Source organism: Desmodus rotundus, chromosome 9, assembly GCF_022682495.2.
Source record: "Desmodus rotundus isolate HL8 chromosome 9, HLdesRot8A.1, whole genome shotgun sequence".
Classification (NCBI taxonomy): domain Eukaryota; kingdom Metazoa; phylum Chordata; class Mammalia; order Chiroptera; family Phyllostomidae; genus Desmodus; species Desmodus rotundus.
The window spans coordinates 73,976,860-73,993,287 of record NC_071395.1 but is presented as its reverse complement, the minus strand read 5'-3'; the positions used below and the strand labels follow the sequence as shown (position 1 = coordinate 73,993,287).

Below are 16,428 nucleotides of genomic sequence, written 5' to 3'. Positions count from 1 at the left end.
GGTTTGAAGGTGTGAAGTTTGAGGGGATTGAGATTTGGTAATAAATAATAATTACTCAATAATAAAAGGCATCCTAGGGTGAGTACTTTCTAATACGGCTTTGGAGGCCAGCTAGCTTGGAACCCTGTTTTGAGCTTCTGTTTAAAGTTTAACTTAAGGCCCTACCGGGGAGAACTGGCGGGAAGACTACCTCCTAGTCTAAACACCCTTGGTGTGGGGGTGCTGCCATTTAGTGGTGCCGTCCAGAGGCTTCTGCCGCAAACCTGTGTGCTAGCAGGTGACCCCAGGAAAAGGAGTCAGCAGGTACTGCCAGTTACTGATAGATCTTGGATTTGGGTCACATCTTTATTCCTTGCCAAACCGACTCTACGGGGGACCCCTGGGAAGTCAGGTCTGAGGCTGTACGAATTCAGCTTGGTGCTCCTCTTCAGAGACAGCCTCGTTTCCACGACGCTTTAATACAGCCCGAACCGTTCTCCTTGGATGGCATGTTCCTTTCCACCTTCGTCATCGTACTCTTCCTGTATCAGCCCATTTAGGCTTCTGGAAACTCGTGAATCCGTTATCTCCCATTTCACACGAGGAAGCTGAGGATCAGAGAATTAAATATTTTAACCAAGAATGTTTTAAAGATTAGCCTCCCTTTTTTGTTTGTTTGAGTAGGAAAACATATAAACATTTATTTTATATACAATATATACAAGATAGCAAAGCGAGGGATTCCAATTTTACACCTCCCTCCCCTTCGCTGCCAGCATGTTTCAGTGTCACTTACAGCCTCCCCGAGTTGCTCCCAAGTGTCCCTGGTTGAGTTTCTGCATGAATGGCTCAGGGGCACTGGAAGCTTCCACAGACGGAGTTTCTGTGATACCCATTTGGCTTTGTAATTCGTATTTATCTCTTACAGGGACTTCACAAAGCTGACAAAAGTAGATCCGCCCAATCTCACAGCAGAAGCAGGTTGCAACAGACAACTGTTTCATCCAGATTAAAAATAAACCAACAGCCTGTGAAAGACAGTAGAGCTCCCTGGATACCTCCAAACCCCACGTCCCCCCCAGCATCTCCTAAATGGTATGTCAGAATTCAAGGGACCATTCGGGTATGTCATTTTACCTGTCCTATAGAGGTCAAAGGTGGCCTGTTGTTGAGAGCAAACAAAGCAGCAGCCTTAGTTCCCCCTAAGAAGAAAAGCTTATTAGGGTGAGTAATACGTAAGAAATGTTTGTCTAAAAGCCTGTTGGTTCCTTTTTCCTACCTGCTTATGGGTAATGTAGCCTCCGGGGGCCACCCAGCACTTTGTGGACGTGTGGCCTTGTGTGGAGGGTCACAGGCTTTCCTCACCTGACTCTTCACCCAGTAGCTTTTAGTTACTTAGGGCCAGGAACTGCGCCCTCCCTTCAGCTGAATGTTGATGCGGAGCTCAGTGTCTGACACTTAGTAAACCCTAGGAGGCATTCAATAATCTTTGCTGAATGAGTGAATATATTACAGTAATTCTAATTGAATTTAATTATGAATTACACAAGCATGCAAATCTCACAGACGCTGTTCTGACTGCAGGGGAGAATGTCATCTGACTGCAGGTGACATTATTGCTGTGTCACCCTCATTCACAGTACCTGGGGAACGAGGAGCCACCATTCCGCAGAACGAGAGAGACTGTATTGACCTCCAGGGACATTGGGGTGCATTTGGGAGGAAATAGTCTTTGGGGAATTGAATGGGAAGGACCAGGAGGTAGGTCAGTAAGAGGAAGGCAGCAAAAAGCAGTAATGTGGGGAGCAGACAAGGGAGACGTTAGGGGACTCTCAGTGTCTGCCTTTTGGGAGGCTGGCAGATACAGGGTAAGAAGCTGGTAGGATGGATTCCCCTTAAGACTTTGGATGATTCTGAATGAATGGTTTTGCTTTATCCATCAACTCTTAATTTAAAGTTGAAGAAACAATGTCTAGAGAATTTAACGCTTGCTTATGTAGCAGAGCTGGGACTGATAGCAGGTCTTCTGCTTTCCTAATGGGCGTTTTCATTTTTATTTCCTCTGAATTCTCTATTTTTATATATGCTAGTGTAGAGATGTGAATCCAGTTGGTAAGCATCAATTAGTGGAAGTTTGTATTACAACCAAATAAACAGTGGACTGTCTGCTAGAGTGTGTGTGTGTGGTGGGTGAGCGGGGTGGTGGGTGAGGGGGGTGGTGGGTGAGGCTTCCAGGTTCAAGGTGCTGTTAGGCCTGATAAAGGTACGGAGTTGCTTCGTAACATGGAATGTAATTAGTGACCCAAATCTATATATTATAACAGGGGATTGCTGAAGTTTATCCATTATTCTGTAATCGACTTTTGTATTCCCATTTGAATTAGTGATTGCTTCTATGAAGCAAAAGGAGAACTTCTCTCCTTTAGCACTAAGCCTGAATCCTGGAGGATCTAGCTCTTCTTCACATTCAGCTTCCACTTTAGGGCCCCGCGGGCCGGAGATGAGCACTGACTTAATGCTTTCATCGTCTCTGAGCGGGCACCTTTCAGCGAGTCACTGGTGTGCAGTGAGTGATTACAGAGATACACTTTTCCGTCTCTTGCAGTGCTGCGTGGCTGAAGGTGAGATCGAGCCCCAGAGACGCCACAAAAGAGCAGCCTGCCCAGCAGGAAGGTGCGCAGGAGGAAAGTCCAGTTACAGGTGCTGTTGAGCACGAAGCAGCTAGGTTTGTGCTGGGTTTTCAAATCTTTGAAAATGTAAGGGCCCCTTTCGCATAGATTCTAAATTGAACGTTTTTCTCTTTGCTGTGTATAGAGTTAGTTATTTAAAATGTAAATTATTAACATTTTCTGTCAAACTCTGCAGCTTAGACAGTGATCCCCTTTTTTATTCCTTCTTATTTTAGTCATTCAAAAATTATATGTGTGTGTGTCAAGTGCTTTACATGCATTAACTCTCTTAATCGTTATAACCCTGTAAAGTAGATACTGTTGTTATCGCCCCCATATTTCAAAGGAAACACCTGGAGCAAGAGATGTTAAGTAATTGACCCGTGAGCACACTGTTAGTGAGCAAAGCTGGGGTTTGAACCCAGACAGTCGGCCCCCGGTGGTATGTTTTTCTGGTTGCTAAGCAGCAGGTATTTTAAGATCTAGGATTGAAGTTGGAGGGGAAAAGATTAGGAGAGGTAGATTTGAGAGTCATCTTTGAGGCAGTGTTTGAATTAGTCATGCAGGTAGGTGAGGTTTGTAAGGGAGCTGGTATGAAACAGCATTTAGTTGTGAGTCAAGGGCTGAGCTTTGGGTTAGCTCCCTAGGGTAGGGAGCAAGACTAGGAAGTGGAACTAATGGAAGAGCATCAAACAAGAAGGAAAAGCGAAACAACGTAATATTATGAGGAAGCCCTAACAAGAGAGGGCTCAAGCAAGGACTTCACGCTTGTTCACTGAGTTTTTAAGCTTGTCCACGCCGTGGACTTCTTTGGCAGTTTGGTGGTACCTTTGGGGTTTGTCCAACAATATTTGTAAATGCATAAGTAAAATACACAATTATCAAAATATTTTTTAAAAAGTATAAGTGTGCCAGTTGTCTACCAGTCGCTTGTTTTGTAGGTGGTACACTTGTGAGCGCTTTGGAGACTGTTAAAAAAGGGCCAAACGAATCCCAGCTTATCTACGGTCAGTAGGAAGGGCCTGCCATGAGCCGTAATTGAAGACAGCATGGTGTGGACCCGAGGGACTGAACGGTTAAGAGCAGAGACTTTAGAATGGGGACAGGATACTGCTTGCTGCAGAAGCATAGGCTTCATAGAGAGAGATGAAAAATAAATTAGGACCTAAAGAATAGGCCTTGAATAGGGGGTGAAATGATGAGAACATTCCCTGGGAGGCCAGCAGTGAAAAAAGGTCTCTTTGCATTTATTAGGCTGAAAGTGTTCTTGAAATTATGGGAAAGTAAAAATGGACCTGGGCCATTAAGTAATTTGATGACATTTACGTATCCTGAACTGAAAGCATCAAAGCCTGTGCACGTGCAGTGAAGGTGTTCAGGGTTAGCTTTCCCTTGGTCTTTGTTTGACCTCCCTGTGCCAGTCAGGCTCTCCTGAGAGTCCGTGTCTTTGTCTAAACTCGTAGCTACAGCAACAGCTTTATTTCATAGTCGAACAAGAAATCCCAAGTCCAGTGATAGCTAGCGTTCCAGAGAATACTCGTGGGCCCTTTTTTGTTGCTCTGCATACTAGCTAGGAGAGCTTTGGCACAGAAGGGTCTTCTCACAGAACGTTGTGTGGAGAGCCTTGCAGGGGCAGGGGGGTTGAGCGGCCCCCTGGGTCCTCGCGGAGCCTGGCCTGGCACTCGGGGGGGTCCTGGTGCCTGCCCGTTTCTGTGGTGTGGACGTCTTGCAGGTCAACGCAGAACTGGTCTAACTCTTTTCACCCTGTCTGCTAGACTCGCTTGGCTCGATGCAGAAACTTCCAAAAGATTGAAGGAACTTGAAGAATTAAAACCTGAGGAAGTGGACAAAGCGCAAAAACAGAGGTAAATAGGTGTTTCTGGGGTAGAGAAAGGTAAAGCAAGCCTGTTCGCCATCGTCTAGCTATTTTAACAACTAGTTGGATTTGTTTAAAGGTGTGGTCACACTTTTTATGTTTATTGGCTGTCTGCCTGCTTAAAAGACTTTGAAATCATGTAAGCAGCCTACACTGGAGCCCAGGTGGAGACCAGGGTCTCCCATCCGGCCACTTCGAGATCTGGCTGCTTGGAGGAGAGTTGAAGTGACCGTTTTGAACCATCCTCCAGACTCTATTGGCTTGATGCTGAAAGGGTTATTGAACTTGAGCTTTACTCTGGTGTCATCTGGGTGGACTGTTTGCTAAGGACCCTCATTCTGGTCTTTAAGTCGCTCCTTTTGAGGGGTGGGGCGAGAACGTCAGGCTGTTTAGACAAGAATCTTCTGACTTTCTGGCTGGAGGGTGAGGATCTAGATGCCAGCACCCTAAGAGCTGAGTCAGGGAGGAGGGTTGTAAGTCTTAGCCCTTGGCAGTCAGCATGCATACATGACCCCTCTTTTCGGTGGGGTACCTACAGCCTCAGCTGGGATTGGCATCCCTTAGTCAAGAGACCCTTCCAGAGAATGAGTAACCAGACTTCTCACAGAGTTGGAGAGAGTCACTTCTCAAGCACCCTTTGATTCTTGTCTTCCCCCTCCCAGCTCCCCTTCAGGCCTAGACATACCTGGTACTCCCAGCCTTGTGCCAGGGTAAGTCAGGGGTGTGAGTGGTGTGGGTTTTCATTTTCCCCATTCCTGGCGAAGGATCCAGCTGTCTCAGGTCAGCAGAGTTGTTAAGCCTTTGGCTTTCTGCTCTCCGGCACCACTTTTTCCTTGTCTTTGTGGGTTTATATTTAACTCTGTACCGTGGAGTTTGGGGAGGGAGCACAGTTAGTTTCATTTGTTCAGTCTTCTACCCTCTTTAGTTATTTAAAGGCAGTCATTATTCTTTTAAAATGTACTGAGAGCCAGGCGTACTTCTTCAGGTGTTTCCATCCAGGGCCAGCAGTGCTGCCTCTACCTGGGGAGCTTGTTGGAAATGCAGAATCTCAAGCCTCAGTCAGACCAACCGAACCAGATCTGCATTTTAACAAGATTCGTAGGGGGCTCTCGTATAGCATGAAAATTGGGGAATCATTTGGTTTTTCCTTGACGTGCAGGGAGTGGTAAATAAATATTCGAAATAGGATATTTTCTTGCTCTTGATTTTAATTTTCTGTTTTATTTCTAAATAGTGTTTCTGCCACCCAGTTAGCAGACAAGGTAGAGAAGGAAGTCCTGGAGCGTTTGAAGCCTCTGCTGGTCAAGGCCCAGGTGATCTAGTTCATCTCATTTACTTGCCTTGGTGAAGTTCTCGATCAGAAAGTCGCCACTGCTGAGGTCGCACTGACCCTCTGCAGGGCCGAATGTCTGGCAGCTGGGCCCGAGGTGCTGAGCTGTGCTGCACGGTGTGGGCACCCACAGACCACCACACACCGTTGAGGTGGGCTAGGGGCACAAGCAGGGGGAAGAGAGAGAAGCCCCACTTTGTAGAGAGCTGAGACTTTAGTTTGGGGGATGAGTTCAGATCACACTTCCCCCTCTTAATCAAATAGACCTGCTGGTGGTGGTGTGTTTAATTAACCGCTCCACTCGAATCCTGCGCTCTTTCACTTCGGGGTTTGAAATGATCGGCTCAGTTTTTCCGAAGGAGAGGGATGTTAGCGTGGCTCCTGTGCACAGACCGGACTTCCTTGCAGAGGAGATTGAATACAGCATCACCAGCAGGTTGTGCCGTCCTCTAAGCAGGAGGCTGAAGGTTATGGCCAGACCTTGTGTACGCACCCTATAAATAGGAACAGCCTGTTTGTGTGAATAGATGAGGCCACGGAAGAATATTATCCTCTTAAAGGGAACAAATGGCATTCCGGGTCCCTGAAAAGGTCATGAATTTCTGTAGCTGTAGTTGAAGAAATGTTGAATTATTTTCAGAGTCCATGGAAATCTCAGGAATATAGAACTGGGAGGGCTCCTTGAGACCAAATTGTCCAACCTCCTCATTGTGGGACAGAGAAGTGGAGTAATTGCATAAAAACACACAGCTACTCCGACAGTGTTTACACAGTTGAAGGAGGGGCAGAAAGCCAAGATGAACACATGGCATTTATTTTCATGAAGACAGAGTGCTTTTAATCGCTGCAAAAAGCCTAATGTAGCTAAAGCTGATGAACGGTTCCTCACAGAAGTTATTCTGTGACAGAATTCATTTGTATTAATATGGGTTGAAATTTGCATAATTCATGAACGTGCTTGTCTGTTTTAATAGAGAGTCAATTCTTCTCTGGAAGCGGATACTCATTTGAAGGATCGGCCGTTAGTAAACACAGCGACAGCCCAGCCTGCAGAGGAGGTATGTGCAGTGTTATCATGCAGTACTGTCGCCAGCTGTAAGGAAAGTGATGCTCATGTTACTTTGCGAACACTAGTTTATCCTCCTCAGGAAGTGCAAGTTCCTTTTCATATTTGGCATGTTAATTCTTACAGTGTATATTTAGCATTGTGAGTTAGATTGGCCTTGCAAACAGCTCACAGAAATCTCGAGAGCCACAGGTTTTTGTCGGTGGCCCCTTTCCCTCCTTCTGATGACAGTGTGGGGATGCGCTGCATGACCCTGAATGTTGGTGGCCTTCGGCAGGAGGATGGCTGTCCTCATTTCCTTTTGTTCAGCCTAGTTTTGCTCATTACTGGCCTAATTTCCTTTATGCTTGGGGCCTAATAGTTACCGGTAGGCCAGCATGTTTTGAGTGCCCAATAATGACCAGTATCGGCCTAGCAGAGACAAAAGGTAGCCCAAGAAAAAATGATAACATTTGAGGAATAAAACAGTGTACTTTGTGGTTGTCCAGCCTCTGGAGGACTTGTGGGAATAGAGTTCCTACCTGCCTAGGGCTGTGAGTGGAAGGTGCTGATTGCATCCACCGAATCTTTGTAGAGGTTGGAAAGACATTACTGCTTTATGTGCTCGGAGCCAGTGGGAAGGTTCCGGAGTTAGAAGGAAGTTGGAATGAAGCTCCACCAGTCCAGTGACCTTAGGGAAAGGAGGGAAGGAAGTAGATTTCGAGAATGCATCTCCGTTATAATTATTAATCAGTATTTTAGCTGCAGCATATTTTCATAATCTTTGTGATTATAAGTTTATTGTACCAGTATTTTGTGAAAGAATCTCATGTGAGGTGAGGCTTCTAAGACTGGAAGCTGAAAGCCTGCATTTAGCTCTCACGAATCGGGTGTGCTGTGGCTCAGGGTTTCGTGCAGCACAGCCACCGAATGGTCCTTTCTCCTCCCGGCAAAATAACGAGACTAACATCTAATCTAGGAAGGCAACTCCATATGGCATTTTAATAAGAAAGAAAAATGAAGTGATTATAAGTGCTGCCTGCGAGGTGAGCATGACAACAAACTCATAACTATCAACAACTGAACCTAAAAAACAAAAAAAAACCCAAACTAAGCAAACAGCTAGAACAGGAACAGAATCACAGAACTGGAGGTCACATGGAGGGTTATCAGTGGGGAGGGAGAAGATGGGAATGGGGGGGAAAGTACAGGGAATAAGAAGCATAATTGGTAGGTACAAAATAGACACGGGGAGGCTAAGAATAGTATGGGAAATGGAAAAGCCAAAGAACTTGTATGTACGACCCGTGGTCATGAACTAAGGTGGGGGGTGTGTAATACTGGTGGGAGGGGGATGCAGGGTGGAGGAGGGAAAAGGGGAGGGAAAAAAGTGGGACAAGTGTAATAGCAAAATCAATAAAATATACTTAAAAAAAGAATAATCGGCCCTCTATAAAAGAATTATACTGTAGGCATTAAATGGTCTTGCATACAATTTGCTGAAAAAGAAAAGTAGCTATCGTTATTTATCATTCTGGGCTGCTGGTAGACATCAGGCCTGTTGCAGACAGTTTCACAGGCGGCACCATCAAGAGTCGATGTTTATAAATAACTGAGTAAAGACAAACAAAAAAACCTCTTTCAAGTTGGCATGGTGAAGTACAACGAATCGTTTTGCTGTATTGACTTTAAAAAAGGCTGTGGGACCTTGGACACAAATTCTCAGAAGTCTTATTTCTGAGATGGAGAAGGTATTTGCTGCACTTTCCAAGTAAAACGCAACTTTCAGGCGACTTACTCATAGACGAGACTATCCCGACACCAGAACGAAGCTCCTGGAAGGGCACCGGTACAACACACTCGTCTGTTGCTGCTGCTGCCGCCGCCATTGGCTGAACTTGCACGTGAAATACATGTTTCCCCAAAATGTGTGAGTTTTTTAAATTTGAAGTTGTATTTGCACAAGGCTGCAAATCAAACAATTCAAAGTTAAACCTCCCCACAGAGGGATGCCATGTGCTGGTTCTGTGCCCAGCTGCTTGCTTATGTTGGTGATCTTTCCGTATCAGCACGCTAGACCTTGTCTTTTTTAACAGCCAATAAAGATACGAAGAAACAACCAATCTTAAACAAAGTTAAAGAAATAAAAATTGAATAACCAATACAAAAAAATTTAGAGACAATTATGCCTATAACATGGGTGTAGGTAATTGACATACACATATTTGTGTGTGTAAAATGGAATGTCGAGAACACTGCGTGCCATTTCTTCTGTGGACTGTTAAAAAGTTGTTTTAGGTTGGCTGTGGCCGCGGCCATTCATTGAGAGTCTTACTTGTGTCCGCCACCGTGCTGTGCCGGAAACGCGAGTGCTGGTACAGCCCTTACACGCGTGACGTGCAAGGTTGTTGTTTCCATGTTGCGGATGAGGATTGAAGCCCAGAGAGGTCAAGTAAACTTGCCCACCGTTGCGAGCATGTCAGTGAGTAGAGCCAGGCTTTAGGCCCAGGAAGTCTCCTCCAAAGCCTGACAGTATCATTTCCCCAGCGGACGTCCTCTGCAAGGCCTCTTTCAGAGCAGGTTATAGACACACCAGACAGACTCATGTATTGGGATCGTGTGTAGATATATGTTAGAATAAAAAATACAACGCATGTAAAAATGCTTTGCAAGTCGTAAAGTGCTTTATGAATGTCAAGAATATAAGCTCAAGAAAGGCTGGTCCAGCTTTCCCGCCTGTAGGTAGAAAGTCTCAAGCAAAGAAAAGAATATGAACTTGGTGATGTCACGAACCAAGAGAGAATAGATACGTCCTCTGGCATACGTGGCGTGTAAGACTTTGGATATGCTTCCGAGCACGGCACAAGGAAGATTCTTGCTTTACCAACTGGCAAAACAGGTAATGGTAATTTACACAGACAATAACAGTGTTACTTGGTTTAACGCTGCTGTTTAAATGACTGTGGTAAAAAGTGTACTGATGGTCCTGATCCTGGTATTCACGGACTTCAGGAGACAGTTAACGTAGCACAGAAACCACACTGGTCGGGTCACGTTGGTTGGCTCGTGATCGGCATTTCTCTTTAAGTCCCTCTGTTGTCTTTGTATGATCTCTCTGCCCCCCTCCCTCGTTTCACAGGCTGGTGCTCTCGACGGTGCATCCGATGACAGTCGTCAGCTGGATGGCATACTGGAAGACACCACTCGTGACCTCTGGGCTAGGGCTCATTCTAAGGTCTTGGAGTCTGATTCCTTGGCCACCTTGGACGACAGCACGTACCTGGAGACCATGATGCTCCGAATGGAGGAAATGGAAGTAAGCTGGGGGCTGGCCCCTGCTAAGTGTGGGTCCTCCTCGCGTTTCAGTAGCTTAGGACTTCAGGATCAGATCGCTGGTTTTACGAGGGGGAAACCCCCACAAAAACTGGAATTATCTTCTGGGTCCCTTATAGTACAGTCTTCCCCACTAGGTGAGTGTTCGAGGAACCCATCTGTGTCAGTGTACCAGCTGGCATTCTTGTGAGGGGCTGCCTCCTTCAGCTTCTGTGAATTTTTTGAAGACTCTTTGGACATGTTTGCCCATTTCATGATGGGTGATTTACGAGTGCTCCTGCCCACACGGTGCTGGGTGTCCAGCAGTTTTTGACCAAAAACAGCATGACTGCCGTGCCCCACCCTCCTATTCACCCAAACCCTGAGTGACGTTCTTGTTTCCCCCGGATGGAAAAAGTCCTCCGAGGGAAACGTTGTGCCGATGTGGAAGAGGTGAAACAGAAACTGGCCGAGGCACTAAAAGCATCAACATTGATGAGTTTAAAAGCGGTTCTCAGCAGTAGAAACAGTGTCTCGATAGGTGCATGGCGTCACATGGAGAGTGCTTTGAAGGCGACTGACGTTTAAACATGTAAGAATAAGTACACAATTTTAAATAAATAAATTCCGGGGGGGGGGGGGGTTGAGGTCCCTCTTATAAATCCTAGTTCAACTGCCAACCAAGTGGAAGGCCTTGATAAAGCCCCTCACCCCCTCCAGTGGGTAGGGTGTGTTTAAAGATACAGTGAGGTGGGAAGTCATCACGCCTCTGGCAGCTGACTGCCTGGCACATAGCTCGGGAAGTGATCGTTGTCAGTTTCCCCTGACACTGATATGTGATTCAAAACAACGCCAGCACCCTGGGCTTCTCCATCCGTGCGCGTGTACACGCTGTTCATTTGCCTCTCCTCCCTGCTAGCGCGTGGTCCTGACCCCACAGATGAGCTTACTTCAATCTCCACAGTACTCCTTGAGAGTGCTTTCCTCAGAACTTTCGGTCTCAGACATGACCCAACACAACTCGAAGATTGTTCAGAGCAGGAAATTGAGGCACAGTAAGGAAGTATGTGATGTGGCTAAGGTCACAGAGAGACACCCCCCCCCCCGCCCCGCCCCCAGAGCTAGGGTGACAATCCATCCAGGTCCCCCAGCAACCACCCACTGTTTTCTTTAGAGCTGCGCCACGACGACATCTCACTTTAGCTTTGCTGCTAAATAGAAACATTACGGGAAAGACGATTTTTTGTTGTTGCTTTTTGAAAATTTAAAGATGTGTAGTTTATCTTAGACTTGTAACCAATTTCCTAGTCTTGGGAGAAACTGTCCAGACCAAAAGTGTGTAATATGGTAGTCTGTAGCTAAATGTGGCTATTTAAATATCAGTTAATTACTGTTAAACACACTACTCATATTTTTAAGTGGCCAAAGTGGTCAGTCATTTGTGGTTACTATATTGGACATATTTCCATCATCACAGCAAGCTCTGGTCTAGATTAGATTAATTAGATCAATTGCTTCCTTTTATTTTAGACCTCACTTCATAACTAACCACTTCCTGGCCTGGCAGATGCTCATTTCTGGCACGGTGTCAGTGTCAGATGTATCTGCTGAACTGTGACATTCGCACTGGCTCTGGTTTCTAATGAAACTAACTTATTCTCATTTTTTTTTTTAAAGAAATACCAGGAGACAGTTCGCCAAAGATACAATAAAATTGTATATACTGATCCTCATCTGTGGATGCAGGAAGAAAAAAATGGTGAGTGTTCCCCTCACTTTTTCCCCCAACGTTATATCCTGAAAATTTTCAAATATACAGAAAAGTTGAAAGAATCCTACAGTGAACACCCATATATCCACCTTACAGATTCCCCAGTGAAGGTATTGCTGTATCTGCTTCATTCATCCTCTCTCCACTGTTAGTCGGTCTTATTTTTGCACGCATTTCAGAATAAACTACACGTCACCCCAAACATTGCAACATGTGGATCAGCAACTAGACTTCATTATTTGTGGCTCTTTTTCCTTTTGAGGTAAAACTTACATATAATAAAATTAACTGTGTCACCTCATGGGTTTTGATAAATGGACAACTGTGCTTTTTTTCCCACTATAGTTTTGCCTGTTCTAGAGTCTTATATAAATGAAATCATACCTGCATATATTCTTTGTCTAAGACTTCTTCCATTCAGGATGATGGTTTATAGATTTATCTGTGTTACTTGTTTCTTGTTGCTAAGTTTGTAACCAGTTAAAGCACAGATTCAGTGCTTTATAACACAAGTTTCCTCTCTTACACGTCTGGTGGTCAGAAGTCAGAATTGAGACGTAAAGGGCTGAAGTCAAGGTGTCGGCATCTTCTGACGCTGCCTGCATTCCTTGACTCGTGGCTGCACTGCTCCAGCCCCGGTTCCTGTTGTCACATCGCCTTCTCTTCTGTGGGCGAATCGTCCTAGGACTGCCTGTTATAAGGACACTTTGGTTACATTCAAGGTGGACCCCGATAATCTAGAATACTCTCCCCATCTCAAGATCCTTAATTTGAAGTTCCTCCTGCTATAAAGGAGAACGTTCACAGGCTCCAGTGATTAGAATGCGGACACCTTGCAAAGCCATTATTCAGCATACCACACTTGTATCAGTGGTACGTTCCTTTTCACTGCTGAGTAGTATTCCCTTTTATGCATGTGGCACACCTAGTTTATCCATTTGCTCGTGGATCTGCATGTGGTTGTTTCTAGTTTTGAGTTATTAGAAATAAATCTGCTATGAATATATTCACGTATAGTCTGTATGGACACACGCTTTTATTTTGCTTGGATAAACACCTAAGGGTAGACTTGCCAGGTCACAGGATGGGTGTATGCCACACCTTTCCCCAGAGTGGCCATACCATTGTACACGCCCATCTGCAGTGAGTTTCTGTCGCTCGATGTCCTCCCTGACCCTCGATGTTGTCAGCCTTTAATTCTAGCCATGCTGGTGGGCGTGCAGTGACACCCTGCTGTGGTTTGAATTCATTTCCGTGATCACTAGTGAGGTTTGGAACATTTTCAAGTGATTGTTAGCCATTTGTGTATCTTCCCTTGTGAAGTATTCAGATCTTTTGTACATCTTTCTAATGAGTTATCTACCTACATATTTATTTATTTACTGTAATCCACTTGTAGGGTGGGATATTTATTATGAACTTGCTCAGTAAAAGAATAAGAGTCCAACAATTTGTCAATAAAAGATTGCAAAACACTCAAGAAGCTTAACCATTCAGACATATACTGAACCCTGAGCCCACCCAACACCAAAGAAATATGCAGTATTTTGAAACACATAGGAAACAATTTTTTAAAAACTGGCCATAAACTAGGTTGATCATTTAGCTTTTAATTAAGTTATTAAAAAATCCTAAAATGCCTTTTTAATCCAACTAGGAGTTTGCTTCCTTAATAAGTCTAATAATACAGACTGTTGCAGCCGTGGACGCCACGAATATGCCGCGGGGGAATGAGCAGTCTTGCATTGTGAGGGTTGTGTCACTGGCACTGGGACCTTCATGCCGACGATCCCAAAGTCGCTGGTGCAAACTCAGGGAGTGTTGTCCGGTTTGCAGAGAGCAACGGAGAGAGAGAGCAGAGGGGCCTGACCGCTGTCTAGGGTCCACACCAGGAGTTCTGTCCTCCTGGCCAGGGCTTTCCGCTGTCCCACCCTCAGTGAGGAGAGAAACTGGGAAATGCATCTGAACAGATTGAACGGTGCTGCCCGGGAAAGTGAACCTGTGGAACCCTAGGAAAGAAGCCTAAAAGAATGGGTGTGGCTTGGCAGTGGGCAGGGGCCAGACATAGGCCAAAATGCAAGTCAGAACACGCACCCCCGTCAGCATCCTGAAGAACACACACTTGGACCCCCCGAGCAGTCAAATCCTGACCAGTAACAACACGTGACAAAAATGGCGTCACAGAGCACATTCACCCAGATCTGCAGTCACACGTGGCTCCAGCTGGGCTTTGTGTTGGCGAGGCCGTGTGTACGGAAGAGCATTGTGACGGAGCTGCCACCCCCCCGCATCAAAGTCCATGCGGCAGAGCTGAAGGGGCACACAGAGGGACATTTGTTGTTTTGCAGGATTTTATTAGAACTGGGAAACTGGGAAATAATGGATTTGGGTTCCAAGCAAAGGGTGAGGCAGGGCTGGCAGTGACCATGGTATCTGCTGCGTTGTTCCCGGCTGCCGCTGCACACTCACTGGAGCCCCACGAGTGGTGAGCTAGGCCTGAAGGCCTTCCCACATCTGCTGGAGTGTCCCAGGCGTGGTCTCACGTGTAGCTTAGGATACCAGTGTTCTGCCCTGGCTGGTGTGGCTCAGCGGATTGCGTGCAGGCCTGCGAACCAAAGGGTCGCCGGATTGATTCCCACTCGGCACATGCCTGGGTTGTGGGCCAGGTCCCCAGTAGGCAACCACACACCCATGTTTCTCTCCCTCTCTTTCTCCCTCCCTTCCCCTCTGTCCAAAATAAATAAATTAAAATCTTTAAAAGCGGGGGAAAAGGATATGAGTATTTAAAAGAGGTCTTCCCCATGTTCCTTACTCTACAAGGTTTCTCTGCAGTGTTGGTTCTTGTAGGGACTCTGGTTTGAGACAACACTGAAGGCTTTCCATTGTCCTTAGGTTCATAAGATTTCTCTCTAGTGTAAGGACAAGTGTTCACTAAAGATGAATGAAGGCTAAAAGCTTTCCACTGGCCTTATCTTCACAGGCCTTTTTCTAGTAGGAATTTTCCCATTTCCTTTTGAGGCAGTAGTTCAAGGATGACTTCCCTGTACATCAGCCTGTTGAGCTCACCCTGCCAAAATGGCCTCTTCACGCATTCAGTGTTTTGAGAAAAAGGGAGCTTTCTTCACATTCCTTTCATTCTGAGGGCCTCTCTCAACTGTGCTTCTTTAGATGGCTGTTGAGTCCTGGATTATTAGGGTAGCCTCTTCTGCATTCCTGTCACTCGGGGCCTCTCTGCAGTGTGAGTCCTGGTGCGTACGGCATGTTGTGAGGGCTTGCAGGCTTTCCCACATTCCTTACGTTTGTGGACTTCTCCACAACGTGCCGTGCCGTAGTGAATCCTTAGTAAGGGGGAGGGGTGTTGAAAGGCTTTCCCAGTTTCTTGCACTCAGGGTTTCTTCTCTCCAGTGGGGATCCTCATGCATTTCGTAAGGATTGAATAAGCATAGGATTTCCTGCAGTCCTCACACTTACAGTTTTCTTTGCAACCCTAGTGCTCCTGTGTGGCTCTTCAGAACGTGTGGGTTGTGGGAATTCTTTATGCATTCTGGGTACACATTCTTTGTCCCCAGGCTTTTTAAGTAACTTTGTCTTTTTAAGTAACAGCTTTATTAAGATAGAATTCACATACTATAAAATTCCCCCTTCTACGCTGTACTGTGGTGTGTGAAGTTTTAGTGTAGCTATGGAGTTGTGCAAACATCGTTGCTGTCTGCTTCTAGAACATTTTTATCACCTGAAAAGAAGCCCTGCATCCGTTTGGAGTCGGTCGCCCCGCTGCCACTGAGCTGCTACTTGTCAGCGCGTCCTGCTTTCCCCTCACCTAATTATTTTTATCAAATGTGTTTTATTACGGCAGACACTTAGTTCTTATAGAGTTGGATTTCTAATTTTTCTCCTGTCATTTTTGCTTTCTTTGATCTAAGAAACCTTTGCCCACTCCCAGTCTGAGATGAGTCTCTTGTTTTCTCCTAGGGCCTTTTATGGTTTTCGCTTTTATGTGTAGGTCTGTGATTCATCTTGAATAAAAGTTTGCCTATGGTTTGAAGTAGAGGTTACAGCTCATTTTTTCCCCCTTAATGGATATCCATTTGCTCTCATACTATTTGTGGGAAAGACTTTCACTTTTCTCCTCCACTTGTAAAAATCCGTACGTACGCATTTTGGCTGCAGTTGCAAGGCTACAATCACAGTTTTGGCCGGGAAGTGTTACTCAAATTCTGTTTGACTCAGGCTTGCCGTTTACTCCCTTCGTCAGTGAAGGGAGGCGAGTGAGGTGCGGTTAAACATTACCTCTGAAGAAATCTCAGTACGAGGAGTACTAAGGCGTGTAAAGGAAATGTGGGTATAGATGATTTACAACAGTGGCCTGTGTCACGGGTACTTTTTTAAAAATCCGTGTGTGGGGTATTGTCTCAGAAAAACTGTTCTCTGCGTCAAATTCTCCCA

At 45.6% G+C, this 16,428-nt stretch overlaps 1 protein-coding gene across 4 annotated transcripts in view; it reads left to right on the top strand.

Annotated features, from left to right (window-relative positions):
* KIAA0753 (KIAA0753 ortholog) overlaps positions 1-16,428 on the top strand; it is a 61,444-nt gene that overhangs the window by 33,326 nt on the left and 11,690 nt on the right. For 3 of the 4 annotated variants that reach the window (XM_045198881.3, XM_045198884.2, XM_045198883.2), the window contains 7 exons: positions 908-1,074; positions 2,585-2,704; positions 4,424-4,513; positions 5,759-5,837; positions 6,829-6,912; positions 10,039-10,215; positions 11,889-11,970. In XM_045198881.3, the coding sequence (XP_045054816.2) occupies positions 908-1,074; positions 2,585-2,704; positions 4,424-4,513; positions 5,759-5,837; positions 6,829-6,912; positions 10,039-10,215; positions 11,889-11,970 (799 nt within the window). Of the gene's footprint in view, positions 1-907; positions 1,075-2,584; positions 2,705-4,423; positions 4,514-5,758; positions 5,838-6,828; positions 6,913-10,038; positions 10,216-11,888; positions 11,971-12,078; positions 13,031-16,428 lie in introns of those variants that run through there. The other variant, XM_053910431.2, reaches the window with a different exon arrangement.